Genomic DNA, 17,889 nt, shown 5'->3' on the forward strand with positions numbered 1-17,889 from the left:
TTAAGGATGCACAAAAGGCCAGAATTGGAGGAGTGCATAGATGTTGAGGGTTGTAGGACTGGACGATGTTCAAGATAAGGAGGAATGAGGCCGCAAAAGGATTTGAAAACGAGAATAAGCATTTTAAAATCGAGGTGTTGCCAGACATGGAGGAAATGCCAATCAGGGAGCACAGTGGTGATGGGTGAAGAACAAAGAACATCAAAGCTTGGGGCAAGTTTTATCCAGCTAGCCCAAGAGAGGCCAAAGGAAATTGAGGAAAGATCCACATTTTATCTCATGTCCTATGTTTGAGAAAACATTCCTCATGTAAATTGAACTTAAAATCCTAAGAGTACTGATGATTTGTATTAAATTCCAATTGAATTTTAAGGTTGTCATCATTGGCAACAATGGACAAACCATCAGCGTCATATGGAGTCTCTATGTGGAAAGTGTATTTCATTCCAGGATTCATGGAAAGGTGGATGCAAAACTTAATGAATCTATCTTCAAAGCAATGTAAGGCAAGGCTGTCTGTTGTGAAAAATTGGCATATTATTTTGCTGGTCTGTGGACTAAATAACAGCCTGACAACAACTATGAAAAGACAGGATAAAAGACTCTATTTAGACAGTAATGCTCTTAAGTTCCCAGTGCAACCTGATGGAAATCATTTTGATCAATTTAAGGGTATTCGGAAGGTACTTCAATCTCTGTGACCCAGCCACTTAATAGATAAACTCGCTGATTCTTATCTCAAAACAAAATAAACTGAACTATATTACTAGAATAGATCTAATACTAATCATTAATATGCTTGCACTTTTATCTATTTGGATGCTATTTGTTGTCACACAACCTACACTAGTTGGCAGAGTTAGACTGGGCTGCAGGCTTCTCAATTGCTGCTCTACTTAGAAGTCAAGAGCCAATTAGACTACATTGTTTACTATTGCTAAAACAAAATCTTAGAATTCTGATTTACCAGTCTAACTTTGACTATTCATGAAATTGCAAAGTGCAAGAGAGTTTTAAAACAAGTACATTCCTTTCTGTAGTTTGCTAGGTTTTTTAAAATAAGGGTAAGATCTGTTTTTGCGCAGAGCACACATGAATAAATGAAGAATTCTTGGAAGAGCTAAGGAAGCTGTGATTTGAACACTGATTTGGATACAGTGCATTTCCTTGCCAGGTTCAGTTTGCAAATTTTGAGTTCAGAATTGATGCATTCGAAATGGAATCATCCTCAGCCCCAGTCTATTGATCAGAACTCCATTGGTGCCTTGTTTTTTGAGCAAGCTTGCAGGAAGGTTTAGCAATTTGGAGAATGTCAAAGAAGAGAGTGAGTTATATACACACACATGCACATGCACGCACACATTCACACATTTATGTCTCGTTCTTGGTTAGGGTTCATAAGCAAAACCAAACTGAAAATGGACTTTTGGATTAAGTTTGTCTCTTTGTTTAACTTTTGTGACTGAATAGAACTGCATCGACCAAGTCATCAATTTTCTCCATATGTTCAAGATCTTCAGTTTCTTTTCTTGATTTTTGCAGTACTGTGGATTGCCGTAATGCTTTGACTCTAAAGCACACTTACCATTACATTGGAACTGCTGCAGCAATACACTTAATACTTCAACCATAATTATGTAAAGAGAGAGAGTGGTGACTTGGAAGCCCAAAACAACCTGCCTCACTCAACTTCTATATGGAGGGAAGCATACTCACTTATAAGCTCTCATTATGAAATAAAAGCTGCGCAATGAAAGATTATAAGTGCTCACTGATAAGCTGAGTTCACAGGTTGGGCCAAGGGGACAATTTCTTTTTATCTTTTCAGGAGAATTAAATTATTTATGGTAAAGGTGCTGGGGATACTGTTTTGGGACAAGGAAGTCAATGCCTATAACTGAAGAGAGTTTACAACGCTTGCAATTGATGATAGTCAGTTCTGACTAAATTATTAACATGACTGTATGAGAGTTGAAGGTAACCTAGAAATTTTCTTTCCATAATTTAATGGCTGGTTTTTTTTCATGTGCTGTCAATGGCAACATTCTTGTCCCTGAGTCAGAACGTTGTGGCTTCAAGTCCCACTCCAGAGACTTGGGACAAAATCTATGCTGACATTCCAGTGTAATACTGAGGGAGCCACCTTTCAGATGAGGCATTGAGCTAAGTCCCTGTCTGCCCCCTCAGGTAGATGTAAATAATCCCATGGCACGATCTCAAAGAAGAGCTGGGGAGCTTTTCCCAGTGTCCTGGCCAATATTCATCCCTCAACCAACACCTTGAAAAAAGCCAGATTATTTAATTGCAATCACATTGCTGTTTGTGTGACCTTGCCGAGCACAAATTGGCTGCCATATTTTCTACAGTGCCCACATTTCAAAAGTATTTAATTGACTGTAAAGCAATTTGAGACATGCTGAGCTCTCTGTTCTTTATCTTTGTTCTACTCGTAGAAGGTGATGTTAGCAGAGAGAGCAATGCCATTTTGGGTGATATGCAACACACTTCTACTGAAGCCATGAAATTAAGTGCGTAACCATGCTTGTTTGAAGAAGACCTGAAAAAGGTGTCATCATAAATGGCAAAAACCCATAAACCGTTCATCATGAGTTCATGCTGTCATCCTGTGAAGAGGTTCAGCTCACCAATTTTCCACAAGAAGGCAACTTCTCAGTGAAGTGGAATGCTGTGCTAGAGTAAAGGTTTCGTAAATGTTATGTAGAATTTACAGCACAGGAATGGGATGTTTGGTTTAATTGGTATCTCCTGGTTGAGAGGATTGCTGCATTATGGGAATGAGTGCAGCACAAGTTCATCAGTTTGCTCTGAGGCCAACTTGGCAATCAAAGAGCAGGTTTTTCTGATTCATGTCTTGTAACAGCTTCTAATTCACTATAATTTCTTTGAAGCAATTGGGAGAGGAATACCATTTTTAATCATTTAAAGAGCATTATGGAAACCTGTCGATTGAAGAAACTGTAGGCAGCTTTAAAAAGTGAAAATGGTTGAATTGAGTTTTCCTTATTGTAGTATTTAGTCTTGTACACACTGACTGTCAACATACTGATTTTATAAACCTCTGTCATTGTTGCATATGCATAAATTAGGAAGAAGTGCTACAGTTGAGTTCACTTTGTTTTCAGATGTCTGGCAGAAGGCAAGTGCTTGATATTTCCAACTTATATCCAGTTCCTTTGCAATTCTGTTGTGTTGCAGGTGTTATTGAATCTGATCTTCTCAAGGCCTGATGTCGCATAGTTTATTTGGAAATAGCCAATAGGAAGCACCTGTTTGAGTTAGTCTAAATGCTTATAGAATCTGACATGTATTACATCAGAATAGATGGCTTTGCTGTTTAATAAAAATATAGCATGACTTGGTGTGGACGATAACAACAAATGCTGGTATGCATTTAAAATGAAGGCCACTCAAATGCTTTCTTGTGAGCAAAGCATGATAAAAATGTTAGAATTAATAGAAAGAATACGACCATTCTGAGTTTCAGCATGATGATGAGTGCCTAAACTGGAAAGGTTCCAAGCAGGCAGTGCATTTCAATTACTGTCAATTAGCCTTGACAGTGACCATGCATATAAAAGGTAACTTTCTAAGATCTAATTAGAAAGGTGATCAAAAATAAGCAGTGGTATTATAGCAGTGATTAATTTACTGACAACTATCTTCCAATTAACATCACTGATAACCTAATGGAATATGTATACTCCACAGTGTGGTATTTTGTTTACACTGAGTTGGTTGAAGAACACTGTAAATTCATAAGGGAGAGTTGAGTGTTGCAGCAGAGTTTATAGTGTTGATTTTGAGTAGAGAGCCCAAGGGATGTAAGCATTTCTATATTTTGTCTGCACACTTATGTCTGCACACTAGCTGTCATGTGCACTCTGTATCAGACACCATTTGTAAACATAAAAATTGTTCTGCTGAAAAGAGTGGTAGCACAGTGTAGTTTGATAAAGTGGCTGCAGATCCACGAAGTGTTATTTCTGTCCGAATTGACCTTGGCTGATGCCTGCTCTAGGACTCTTCTTCAGAACTATTGAAGAGTGCAGAATTCACCAGCACTTCGATTTTGCTAAATAAGTCTGACCTGACCTCCAGTTGTCAGTAAAAACAAGTTTTGTAGTGGTGCTAAATTGGGACATGCCTAGTGCTTGAACTGAAAAGACTGACTTCTTGGCCAGTTAATTAACAACTATCACTTAAATATGATATTTTTATTAGAACACCTGACCTTCAGTTCCATGAAAGTTTTAGTTATTGCATTAGTTATGAAATATTGTTTTCTTCGAGATGTATTTTTGTTTTCCTTCCACCATTTATATTTTTGCACTATATTCTGTGTTGGCATATAAAGATCCTTGGCAAGAATGTAATTGCTGTAGGTAATTTTCTACTGCTAATATCTCACAGATGGTTTGTTATGAGAAGTGCAACCGTGTGCCATGTTCATATTTACAAAATGCATGTTAACTGTAAATAATTTTTTAAAATCGTCTTTTATGGCTCTGGCATCAATGTATTGCTCTGACAGCTGATTGTTTGAGGTTCCTGCATTCGGTTGTCTCTACTTCAACACATGCTGCTTGTTCCCAGAGCAGCACAGGATGTAATCTCACTTCCAATAGAGACACTCTCATTGACAACTATTCTCTAGATGCTACCATTCTAACCCTGAATGATAAAGTTTGAATAAGAAAATATAACTACCAGGATGGCAAATGAGACTGGCAAAAATATATTCTCCCACTTCTCCTTCCTCACCTTTTGTGCAGGCACACAGCAGTGGATGTGAAAATGGATCAAATTAATCTCGCTGAATTGCACTTTCGAGAAAATTTGAATCTTAAAAGTCTCTATTCATTGATCCACTTCAGTGTTTTACCCTAAACTGTTTGCACTCTTTATTTTATTTCATTTCTCCCATATGTATGTTGTTGGAGTGAGAGGGGGATGGAGGCTTGTGTGGAACATGAACATTGGCATAGAACTGTCGGGCTGAATACCTTGTTTCTGTCTGATAATATTCTATATGTGTATTGCCTCACACTTATGCACGTTAACTTGCATCTTCCGTTAGTCTGCCTATTCCACTTACCTGCTTATGTCTTCCTTTTTTTCAAACAGCCAAAGCACTTATCTTTTGTAGTCAGCAAACTTCAAGATTCTGTTGTCTATATCCAAATCCAGTTCAGCAATATGCACACACAAACTGCACTGATCCCTGGAGTGCACCATTGCCAACACAGCTCCAGCTTGACCAGCAGCACCCATTTGTCCAAACTTTAGACTGTCAATCAACTTTTTATCTGTGGTATTGTATTCCTCCTTGTACCATGTGCCTGAATGTTTCTATCAAGCACCTTGTAAGGCGCCTCATCAAATACCTTATGAAATTCCATATATGTGCCTGCACCACAACAGTGACTGCACCTCAGATGTATTTAATTGGCTGTAAAGTAAATGAGATGTCCTGAGGTTGTGAAAGGTGCTCTTCAAGTGAAAGTTCTTCCTTTCCTTATTTTTATCTATCATATTCCTTTTATCTGTCCAATTAGTAATTTCTTCAAATAACTTTGTCAAACATGACTTGCTTTTAACAAAACCCTGCTGGCTCTCCTTGATTAACCCAGCATTTGCAAATGGTTACTAATTTTATCTGGAGTTATGGATTTGAAGAGATTGCCTACAACTGTAATTAGAATAACTGGCCTATGGTTACCCAATTTTTCCTCCTTTTCAATCTTGAACAAGAAGAATCAAATTGCTTGTTCTGCACTCCCATCACACAATTTACATATTTAAAGAGGATTGAAAGATTGTGGTCAAAGTCTCTGCTTTCTGACTTTCAGCAGTTTAGAGTACATGCCACCGGAGCCCAGTGACACATTGAGGTTCACGACTCTGTACAGAACCCGTTCCTTTTTTTAAACAGTTAGCCCCATCAAAGGTTTTGATTTCCTTTGTGTGTCGGCATGCTCACTTATAACAACTTATAATAACTGCAAAATATTTATTAATATTTCAGCCAATACTTAATTCTCCAAAATTTTTACTCTCTTGATCACTGTTTTGAACTATCTTACATTTAATTTCCTTACAAAAACCTTAACTATTTATCTTTTAACCCATCTAATTTCCCTTTTCACCTCCTTGAAATGTCTACTATCTACCTCATAATATAGTTCAGTGGTTATGAAAGGTAATAAGCAAGCATGAGTTCTTCCTTTCTTTTATCTACTGCATTCCTTTTATCTTTCCAATTAATACTTAAGCCCAAAGCTGTCTTTTTTGCTCCTCATGTTTAGTATTCGTCTAGCTTTGACATATGCAGTAACTCTAATTTATAGAGTGTCTTTAACGTAGAAAAATGTCCCAAGATGCTTCACAGGAGCAATATCAATCAAAATTTGACGCTGAGACACAAAAGGGATAATAGGGCAGACAACCAAAAGCTTGGCCAAAGAGAATCATAGTATGGTTACAGTACAGAAAGAGATCATTTAGTCATGTACTTGTTGGAACTTATTAGTCCCACTCCCCCATACTTTCCATCTAGCCCTGCAAAGTTTTCCTCTTCCAGTGCTTATCCAATTCACTTTTGAAAGCCATGATTGAATCTGTCCCCAGATCCAAACCATTCTCTGTGTAAAACAATTCACCCTCATGTCACTGTTGCTTCTTTTGCGAATCGCCTTAAATCGATGTCCTCTGGTTCTTGACCCTTGCGCCAAGGGAAACAGTCTCTCCCCTAGACCCCGCATGATTAAATCTCCTCTCAGCCTTCTCTTCTCCATGGAGAACAACTCCAACAGCACCCCCCCCCCCCGACTGCTCCACCATTTGTTAAGATCATGGCTGATCGGCTCTACTTTCCCATCTACCCCCTATACCCTTTGACTCCCTTGTCAGTCTCCCTTGTGAGCATTGTGCTACAGTGATGCCATCAAGCTGCTCATGCAGCCAATCACATTAAAGAATTTTCACAGTCACCCAACCAGGAAATAAAAAGCACCAATATTTAATCACTTTTTAAAAAGATTGGGACATACAATTCAGGTTAAGATAGAAGTTGAAATATCATGAAGAAACTTTAAGAAAAGTATTTTCCAAAAAATTCTAGCTGAAAAAAATCTATTAATCATAACAGAAACATTTAACAACATTCCACAAACGTACAGTTATTTTTTTTTCAGGAACAGATTGGTTGTTTAGCAGTAGTTATTACTCAGATTGCTATTTAAAACCCTCTTATGGACTTAATTTTTTATTTGTTTTTTTTTTCATTTGTTTCTGAGATGTAAGCATCACCAGTAAGGCTAGCACTTGTTGACCATCCCTAATTTTCTTGAGAAGGTGGTGAGGAGCTACCCCTTGAACTGCTGCAGTCCATGTAGTGTAGGTGCACCTAGAGTGCTGTTCAAAAGGCAGTTCCAGCTTTTTGACCAGTGACAGTGAAGAAATAGTGATATTGTTCCAAGTCAGGAAGATGGTGTGTAACTTGGAGGGGATCTTGCAGGTGATGGTGTTCCCATGTATCTGCTGCCCTTGTCCTTTTAGATGATAGAGGTCGCTAGTTTGGAAGGTGTTTTGACGAGTGCTGTGGTGTGTCTTGTAGATGGTGCACACTGCTATCACTGTGCGCCAATACTGGATGGGATGCCAGTCAAGCAGGCTGCTTTGCTCTGGATGGTGTTGAGTTTGTTGAGTGTTGTTGGAACTGCCCTCATCCAAGCAAATGAAGAGTATTTCATGAAACACTGATTTGTACCTTGTAGATTGTGTCAGGCTTTGGAAAGTCAGATGAGTTCCTTGCTACAGAATTCCCAGCCTCTGACCTCTTGTAGCTACATTATTTATCTGTCTGATACATTTAAGTTGATCGTGGGTGATTCAGTGATGGTAATGCTCTTGAATATCAAGAGGAGATGGTTAGATTCTCACTTCTTGGAGGTGGTCATTGCCTGACACTTGTGTGGCGCAAATGTTACCTTCCACTTATCAGCCCGAGCTTGAGTGTTGTCCAGGTCTTGCTGCATGTGGCCAGTCCAGTACCTGAGGAATTGAGAATGGTATGGAGCATGGTGTAATCATCAATGAAAATCCCCACTTCTGACCTTATGGTGGAAGGAAGGTCATTGATGAAGCAGCTGAAGATGATTGGGCTGAGGACACTACCCTGAGGAGCTCCTGCAGTGATGTCCAGGGGCTGAGGTGACTGGCTGCCTCCAACCACAACCATTTTCCTTTGTGCTCGGTATGACTCAAACCAGTGGAGAGTTTTCCTCCTGATTCCCATTAACTTCAATTTTTCTCTGGCTCCTTGATGCCACGTTTGGTCAAATGCTGCTTTGGTATCGAGGGCAATTACTTTTACCTCACTTCTTGAGTTCAGCGCTTTTGTCCATATTTTGGACAAACGCTAAAATGGATTGTGGAGCTGAGTGGCCTTAATGGAACCTAAACTGTGTACCGGTGAGCAGGTTATTACAGAGTAAATGCTGCTTGATAGCATGTCAGTGACATCTTCCATTACTTTATTGATGAATGGGAGCAGACTGATGCTAGTTTGGATTTGTCCATTTTTTTTGCAGACAGGGCATACCTGAGCAATTTTCCAAATTGTTGGGTAGATGTTCCTGTTACAGCTGTAGCAGAACAGTTTGGTTAGGGGCACAGCTTGTTTTGGAGCTAGTCTGGAGCACAAGTTTTCAATACTGCAGCCAGACTGTTGTCAGGGCCGATTGCCTTTGCTGCATCCAGTGCTTTCAGTCATTTCTTGACGTCGTGTGAAGTGAATCAAATTGATTCAAGATTGACATCTGTGATGCTAGTGACCGCAGAAGGAGGTGGAGATGGATCATCCACTCGACACTTGCTGAGGAAGGTTGCAAATGTGTGTTTCAGCCATGTCTTTGAAGAGCACAAAAGGAGAATTTCTTTTCCAATCAATTGATTTTACTGACTGCTGACTCAGTCAGGGGGTGAGGGGGGTGGGGGTGGCATTCTTTGGTAGAGTAGCGAATGGGAGAGTGCAACTTCAAGAGCCCTGTATTAATCTGCGCCTTCTTTAAATCCAGTGGTTGGGGCCAGATATGGAGGGGTGATGACGACAAATGCTGACAGTTTGCTGTCCAAAACCCCTGCAAAATTCCAGGCCTGTATATGCATCAAATCAACCCCGTTCACTTGCAGCAGCGCAGACTCCAGACTCATCAATTATCTCCATTCTGATGGGGAGCAGTGGTGTCACGATATGCAGTTTTTGGAATTTCCTTCCTCTACCCTTCTACCTCTCCACCTCCCTATCTATCTTTACAGCCCTCCATAAAATCCACCTCTTTGACCAATCTATTGGTCACCCCTCCTAAAAGTCTCCTCCTTTGGTTCCAGTGATTCCTGTGACATGCCTTGGTCTCGGTTTTTGTATGTTAGAGGCACCATACAAATACAAGATTTTGTTTCCTACAAGCTATTGAAAAAAAGTCAGAACTCTTTCACCAGTGCCCGCCTTTCAAGCGTTGATGTTTAAAAAAGGGCAACATGGCAGAAGTGAGATTGTGGATGTAGATGGGACACTGGTGGTGATGGCGAGAAGATGCAACTAAGTGTGAATTCAGATTTTAAAAAAATGTATCTTGTCTAACTTGATGGAAACTATGCTTGAATTCCACCCTCCCGGAGGGGAAATTCTGATTTTTTTGCGAGGTAAACATAACTTTTACTGCTAGCTCTCAAGGAAGATTAACTGGCACACTCATAGTTAAGCAAATGAACATGAAGTCTTTTATTTAATTTTTGTGAAACTTACAACGAATGGGGAAGTTCAGAACAAAGCTGTAGTCTGGAGCCACTGACACAATGGCTGGTTACACTCACAATACCCTTGCAATTGCTATATTTCAACCAGCCTTTGTATATTCTAAATCCCTTAAAGTTTCTCATCAAGGACACGCTTAAACATTAATGGGGAAATGCTAATACTGTTAAGCAGTTGGATGCTTGCCAACTTTTACAAGATCAAAAGGGATGCATGAAAGGAGATGTTTACGTTCAGGGACTATAGAAACCCTTTAAGAAGCTGTGCTTGACACAAATAATGGGAGGAGGGAAAATGAGTCAAAATTCAAAGCGGTGGTGGCATTAATGGCTTTGGGCACTGTGCTGGTGTAGCTGCTTGTGATTCAATGGAATTAAGCATGAAGCTTAAATCACAAGGGAAATGTATACAATTTTGTAGGCCTCGTGTCTCACTGATTCAGTCCATAAGCTGGATAAAGGCATTTGCTGAGATCATAGACAGGATTGGCCATTTCCTTGCATTAACTTTAAGCAGCTTCAGATCTAGTCAGGCAACTCCTGAGATTTTCCAAACTAGAGCAACCTCTGTACTGGTCTGCCTGCAGTTCAGTTCCTGAGGTATCCCCTCACATTTTCTTTGTATGGACTAGTGTTGCTAGTTTTCTGCCAGTCCACAGCAAATTAATCACAAAAATTGCCAGGAACCAACTCCAGGGTGCTGGACCCGAGCTTTGGAATCTGAATTTGAACAAGAGCGGGTACTCTAATTGTTCCCAAGCTCTAGTTGGGCATACGTTCTAATTGCTGCATAGGAAGAAAATACTTCATGCAAAACATCTTAATTTTCTTAATCTGGCTGAAGATGTTTTTTAAAATGATGGTTTCAAGTTGATTTTCTACAGCCTTGCTTTGTCTTATTGGGAACTGGCAGTATATGACCCAGTTGTACTGTTCTGAAATTGAGGAATAGATTTGTGTATTTGTTCATGGGGCCACGTTTACATTAAGATTAGTGTTGTATAAGTAATTTCTGCTGACTGCCAAATGCGCTGTGGGAATCTGGAGTTGGGTTTCAACCCTGACGCAAGAAACTAAACACACTGCATGGGGTGTAAGTGCAGTGTGGTATACAACCTGACTTAAAAAGTGCTCAGGGTTCTTCTCGCCTCTTTTCAGGTCATGCTGCTGAATTGTTTAGAGAGTAGAAATATTCTCTTTCTCACTCTCTTAGCAATTTAATTCCTACATGCTGGCTGAGAGCTTTGTGGACATGTGTATCTTGATTAATGCAGAACTGTTTTGGGCAGTGCTGTTAGAGAAGTAGGCAATGCAAGCATTTTTTTCTGGTTGACTGGAAGCCAAGCTGCTGTTTTCAGAGTGACAGACTAACGCTGCCATTTAGATGCACACTGAAACATAGGTGCAGTAATTGGCTTGCCAGTGTCAGAATACCAGTGAAATGTTTAATGTTCGTAAACTGCTTACTGTGCTGTTGGCACACATTCAACACTTGACTGGTGGTCCAGTGCACTGTATGGATATATCTTTGAACTGCACTTGCAGTGGTTGGAGTCCTTCCATTAGTTAAGTGGTGTGCATTACATCCTTGAGCTGTTTCGTGCTAGGGCCAATACCAAGCTGACATCTATTTGGTTTGTTACCCTGTACGTTTTTGCATCTCTGTGAACTCAAAGCAGTTTTACATCAATTTGAGCACTATAGGACAACTGCCCTGCTCGTAGAGTGTTGCTGTTCATTCAATGGATGAGTTACTGGTTTCTTTTGAAGTGCATTTATGAAAATGAGGACTAACCCTGCAGTCATCACATTGGTAATTCATACAGTTTAGCAGACTTGATTAAATCAGATTGAAAATTTGGTCTTTATTGAGAAACTACTATCTGTTCTCTCTATAACTTCAGTGATAATTATTACTGTACGAAATAATGATGGAATCATTGAAGTTATGGCTAACTGCCGACAAGGTTTTTGACACACTGTGCAGGAGTTCTATTTGAGTTTTTTCAGCCGAATTTTATTGGCTGCCAGGCAGAGGTTAGAAATTTACAAATAGTTGAGATTTTGGGGTGAATTGTTTTCATTTTAGTTCGGTTCGTTGTTACTTCAGCCCCCTCCACCTCACCCCCATCCCTCAGTTTATTGATGATTATGATGGACCAAATGGACTTACCTCATGGATCATTTTTATTATATGATTAGTGGGATTGATCATTATTTACTTATAATTGGGCATTATTTAAAATAGATCTACAAAAATTGCGACCAAAACATGCTTGAGCACTTGACAAAAATGCAATTATTTGATGGTGTGCTTCATTGCAATAACAGAGAAGTTGCAACACAAATGTTCTGTAACTGATATTAAATTATAATTCAATCAGTTTCCTGAATAAGTTGTAATTGCAATATTAATGGTGAAATATTTGTGTTATAATTGCTACATTTTGCAATGAAACAATAAAGCAAATGCTGCCATAAATCAGTAGTATGGTTTCGGGAACAGTTGAAGACAAGGTACTTGATGGATACCTGCTGGTGACCTCGGGTACGCAAGTACTTAAAGATGCATTAAAGGCAACACAATACTTTTTTTGTTAACTCAATTTTTTTCCTCTACAGCTTGTTGCCATCTTTGAAGAACAAGAACCCCATCATGGTGGCGATGGTACTAGCGCTAGTTCAACTGGCACTCAAAGCCCAGAGATATTCGGCAGTGAGTCTGCACCTAACTCCTTGTCTGCGTTTCAACCTTATCAAGCATCAAGTGAAATTGAGGTCACACCCTCTGTACTTCGAACAAGTAAGTCTTTTTATATGCACATTAACTAATGCTAGAAGACTTTGAATAATAGGCCTGTGCCTTTGTATAATAATAGTAAAATCATCCTACAACTACTGTTTGACTTACTTTTAAAGTTTACTGATTTGCTTTTGTTTTGCATATTTTTATTTCCCTCTTTGCATGCCATTCATTTGAATCATGTTGTCATGTGTCATCCTTTGATATCTGAAAGCAAAGAATACAGTAAGATACAGGGACAGCAGTAGGCCATTCATTCTCTCAAACCTGTCCTGTCATTCATTGTGACCATAGCTGATCTGAATCTGGTTTAAATTTCTTCTCCTAATCTCTGCCTAACGATTTTTGCTGGGATTTGCACATATGGATGACAGATGCCTAGTATCTGTGAATTGTATCCTGTGGAAGGTTTCAGGAGAAAGACTGGTGAGGAGAAATCAAATGGGAAAAATATAGCTTTAAAAACAAAACTGAGCAATGTTGCTTGCAGTGGCAATGCTTGCCCTGGTATAATAATGTTATCTAACATTCAGATCTGATGTCCAGAAAGAAAGTCATATGAGGTGGTTTTTAAAAAAAGATTGAACATGTACAATTTTTGGTGCTGCGGGTGCTGTTAAATCTCCCTCTGTATAAGAGGAGCAACGTTCACCATACCAGATGCCCAGGGAATTACAAAGTGCCACATAGATCTGTCTTATAAATACATCACATGTTGGCACCAAAATATTCCCTGTCTTCACTAACCAACAGCCTCCCACGCTACACCCCTCTCCCCATTTTGAAATGTACCCCAAGGTGTGATGGTCCAAATGTGAATAACAGACCATGAAAATATATATGAATGTGGCCTTAAGACTGGTGAAATTGGAGTAATAATGAATTCCTGGGAGCACTGAGAAGCCTTTATTTCTGAAATATCCAACTAGAGCCCTGTGAATATGACAATTCACAGAAAAAAACTTGTTGATGAAGAAAATCATTCTGACTTCAAGGCTGGTTACAGGATATTACTGCATTGATGTTTTAAGTTGCCTACTGGCTAAATTTCCCAAATGGCTTAACTTTTTTTGTTCATTTATTTATTGCTACTGGCACATTTTCTGTGACATTGGTTATGGTAAGACTGATGTAACACTTTTATAATGGCAGCAATGCTACCTATGTTTAAGAGAACCTGTGTCTTTTTAAGGCAACAAAGTTTAAAAACTAGATAGCACCAATCGCCTGGAGTTAATTTGCTTTTGTGAAGGGCAAGAGGAAGATTACCAGATGCTTGTCAATTTAAGGTTCTTTGACAATCTGAGGACTTCCCTCACTGCCAAGATTTACTGACAATTGACTTGAAATTACTTCATTTGATGTCTTGTATACTTTTGGCATTTTGGAATGCGATGCCTGAACTGTGAGGAACAATGTCAAAACTTCTATATAACAGAGATGTTTCACCTTGTGGGGGAGTTCAAAACTAGGGGTCATAAATATAAGATAGTCACTGATCAATCCAGAAACAAGTGCAAAGGCTTTACCCAGAGAATGGAAAGAACGTAGAACGTGGAACTTCCTACCACATGGAAGATTTGAGGCAAATAGCACAGATGCACTTAATGGGAAGCCAGATACTTTGAATGAGGGAGAAAGGAAGGATGAAGTAATAGGGTTAGAATAAGAGGAATGGAAGGAGTATCCTGTGGAGCATTAGTTCTGGCACAGGCCTCTTGGGCTGAATGGCCTATTTCTGTAATGGCTACATGATTACAAATTGTTACCTCAATTTTATCTTTTCTTAAATAGTTCCTTCTTAAACTATTGCTTTGGTATTTGTACTTTCAAGATCTATCTGTGCATTGAATACTTCATGTGTTACAACATAATTTTATTATTGAACTAGCACATTTGATGTTGATGACATGTAATTCAGTAATTATGACTCATAATTATTATTTCTGCCCAGGGCAATTGACTATTAGTTGTATTAAGACTTGGAAAATTGCTGCAACCGATGTAATTTTTTGCTAATTGAGGTGGTATCCATGTACTTATTATGAATATGTATTGGGCTTGTAGAAACTAAAAACCACTGCTGACTGATTCCTCCCCAGACAGCTACAAATAATGCTTTGAAAATGAATTATTTTGGTCACATGCTTAAATTACATATTCTAGTTATGTGCTGCAAAATCTTGACTGTTACCAACATGGCAAATAGAATGAAGGATTTTAAGTATGTGGAGAAATAATGAATTCCCAAATGCAGTTTTGAAGTGTAAATGTCTCAAACAATGGCTCTCCCTCTGTAACATGAATATATGCAGTTATTTTTTTGGATAATATCTGCAACCCCGGGAAAGTGTGTTTGTGATGAGCCAATGTATTTCTGATTCCATAGCATGATCAAAAGGAACTGGCACAGTTTGGTTGACAGCGTTGTACCATTGCAACAAACTATTCCAAAGTAATGTTTTTTGTTGGTTATTGGAAAAAGAATGTGAGTGGTTTTAAAACTCCTTCCTCCAACTTTTAAATGTCTAACATTGAATCCTGGTTTTAAACTTTCACTTCTGAACTGCTTTGCATTCTGTATTGAAGGAAGAAAATGTAAACCTTTGGCGTTGCATTCCACTGGCTCCTATCTGCTTCCTTTGTTTCTGAGCATCTTCATTAGGTGCCTTTTGTTTTAAGCTTACAGAATCTAAAATGCACCAAAGAAAGAAGGGTCTACAGTACAATAAATAATTAGTTTAACTTGTCCAATATTAGATTTTCTTTTAAAGTGCATTTTCACACTTTTCCTTTTGGGGAAGAGTGGGGAGGTGGTGGAAGGAGTCCTGGGCTGATTATCAGCCCATTGAACTGTGTCATACATGCTCCTTCCATGGCCAGCAAGTCCTGGTGTGGGACTTGAACCCTGCTGCTACCGCATATGCACTCTCTAACTTGTTTTATTAAATGTTTTAAACATTTCCAGCGTTAGGGTTGCAAGCAATGTTAACAATTATTGTGCAAGTGGGAACTTATTTCATTTGAAATCCGAATGCTGCTAGCTCGTAACCAGTTGTTATAAAATATGCTTGTGCATCAGCAAGTATCATTTTTCAATGTAAGTTGGTTCCTAGAATATTAGTTTTGTTAAGGGCAACATTAGTTTATTTCCACACTTCCTCCATCATATCTGCACAATAACATTTCAAAGGGAAGGGGCAGAAACAGCGTACAATTTATGAACTAACTTTGAACAATATGTGGGAAAAGCAAATGGTAAGTGCTGTTCAGATTCAGTGGTTAAATTCACAGACACCTGTGGCATGGTATCATTCAGACCAGAAATATTCTAGCTTCTGCACTGAATTCCTAATTTTGCTAGGGTGGAAATAGGATCTAAGTTGTTCTCTGCTGTTTCTCACTAGAGAGTGATTGGCATGAATGATGCTTCTCATACCACTCTTAGGAAATGGTTTCTATTGACGAATAGACCACAAAGCTACTTGGCCAGCTACTTCAATGAAGCGTGCGAATGCTGCTGCATGTTGAATTGTACCCAACTATTTCCCTCAGAAGAAAAATATTGAGCAAGAAACTGGGAGAGAGGAATGCAGAAATTGGAAAGCGTTTTACTTCAGTGATCCTCAACAGAAAGCAACAAGACACAGGTTTCTTTTAATAAGTTAACTGAAGATTGTTAAGTGGTTAGAGATAGAATGTAGTGATTTCCAGTGTATTACTGGAACTTGGCGAGTACAGTACTGTGTTTGCACCTCATTATTATCACATTTTGTTAATATGAGACATTGCAGATCTTTAGAAGCCCAATTGCCAGAACAGATATCTGAAATGCTGAATGAATTTAAATCCCCTTATGTTCTGAAAAGCTCAAGTATTAATATGGTCCTGTGTTGGCTATCAAGAAAAAAATGCACAAGCTGTGATGCACTATCACAGTTCTGATCCTGTTGTTCAGAGGTGGATATTTTCTACCCCACACAACTTTTAACTATCACTTACTAATCCCAACAATGGCAGCAATGACTTATATGGCATCTTTAAAATGGTAATGGGTCCCAAGGTGCTTCACAGGAGTGATATCAAATAGAAATTTTAGACTATGCAACATAAGGAAGTGTTGGGGAAGATGACCTAAAGCTTGGTCAAAGAAATAGATTTTAAAGAATGAAAGAGTGAGGTAGAGGGGCAATCAGGTATAGGGAGGGAATTCCAGAGCTTAGGGCCCAGGCAACTGAAGACACAGCCATCAGTGGTTGAGGATTTAAAATAGGGGAATGTGCAAGAGGCCAGATTTGGGGGAGCACAGAGGTCACAATGGATTGTAAGACTGGAGCAGGTTGCAAAATGTGGAGGGATGAGGCAATGAATTTGTTTGAAGACAGAGGTAAGAATTTTAAATTTAAGGTGTTGCTGGGCCATGAACAAATGTAGGTCATTGTAACACTGGGAGTGAGTGATAGATGAACAGAACTTGGTACGAGTTCGGATACGGTCAGTAGAGCTTTAGATGAGTCAAGGTCATAGAGGTTGGGAGATGTAATGCTGGCCAGGAAAGCTCTGGAAATATCAAGTATTGGTCAGAATGGAAAACAAAATACCATTGATGTTGAATGTCTGAAAATGCTGAAAGTACTCAGCAGTTCTCACCAGCAACTATGGAGAGAGAAACAGGGTTAGCACTTAAGGTCAATTACCTTTGACCAGATAAGATTGGAACTAGGTGAAGGCAGTCCTGCTCCACAAGATGACTGAGGATAGTTGTTGAAGGAGGATGGTTGGCCCACTGTCAAAGACTGCAGACTGAGTCAGGCAGGATGAGGATAGAAGGTTTACCTTTGACACAGTCATGTAGTATATCACTTTGACAGTTTCTATTGTGGCAGGGGTGTAAGTCTAATTGAAGGGAAAGATGGGTTTGGATTTGGGGGGGCTGGCTGCTAGTTTAAAGACTAAAGAGAGGAAAGGGAAGTTGGAAATGAGGTGATAGTTAACAGGGACAGAGGGGAGAAGGATAAGTTTTTTTTTGAGGAGAGGGGTGGTAATGGTAGATTTGAATGGCAGGGGTATCAATGCCTGAGGACACATAAGAACGTAAGAAATAGGAACAGGAGTAGACCATTCAGCTCCTCGAGCCTGCTATGCCACTTAATAAAATCATGGCTGATCAGATTGTGGTTTTAACTCCACTGCCCTGCCCACTCCACCATAATCCTTCACTCCCTTGGCAATTTCAAATCTTGAGTATA

At 39.3% G+C, this 17,889-nt stretch overlaps 1 protein-coding gene across 5 annotated transcripts in view; it reads left to right on the forward strand.

Moving 5' to 3' along the window:
• Window positions 1–17,889, forward strand: part of pard3aa (par-3 family cell polarity regulator alpha, a) — a 799,897-nt gene that overhangs the window by 330,784 nt on the left and 451,224 nt on the right. For all 5 annotated transcript variants that reach the window (XM_041183914.1, XM_041183910.1, XM_041183913.1 and 2 more), the window contains exon 3: window positions 12,460–12,640. In XM_041183914.1, coding sequence (XP_041039848.1) covers window positions 12,460–12,640 — 181 coding nt within the window. The remainder of the gene's footprint in view (window positions 1–12,459; window positions 12,641–17,889) is intronic.

This window comes from Carcharodon carcharias, chromosome 3 (assembly GCF_017639515.1).
Source record: "Carcharodon carcharias isolate sCarCar2 chromosome 3, sCarCar2.pri, whole genome shotgun sequence".
Classification (NCBI taxonomy): domain Eukaryota; kingdom Metazoa; phylum Chordata; class Chondrichthyes; order Lamniformes; family Lamnidae; genus Carcharodon; species Carcharodon carcharias.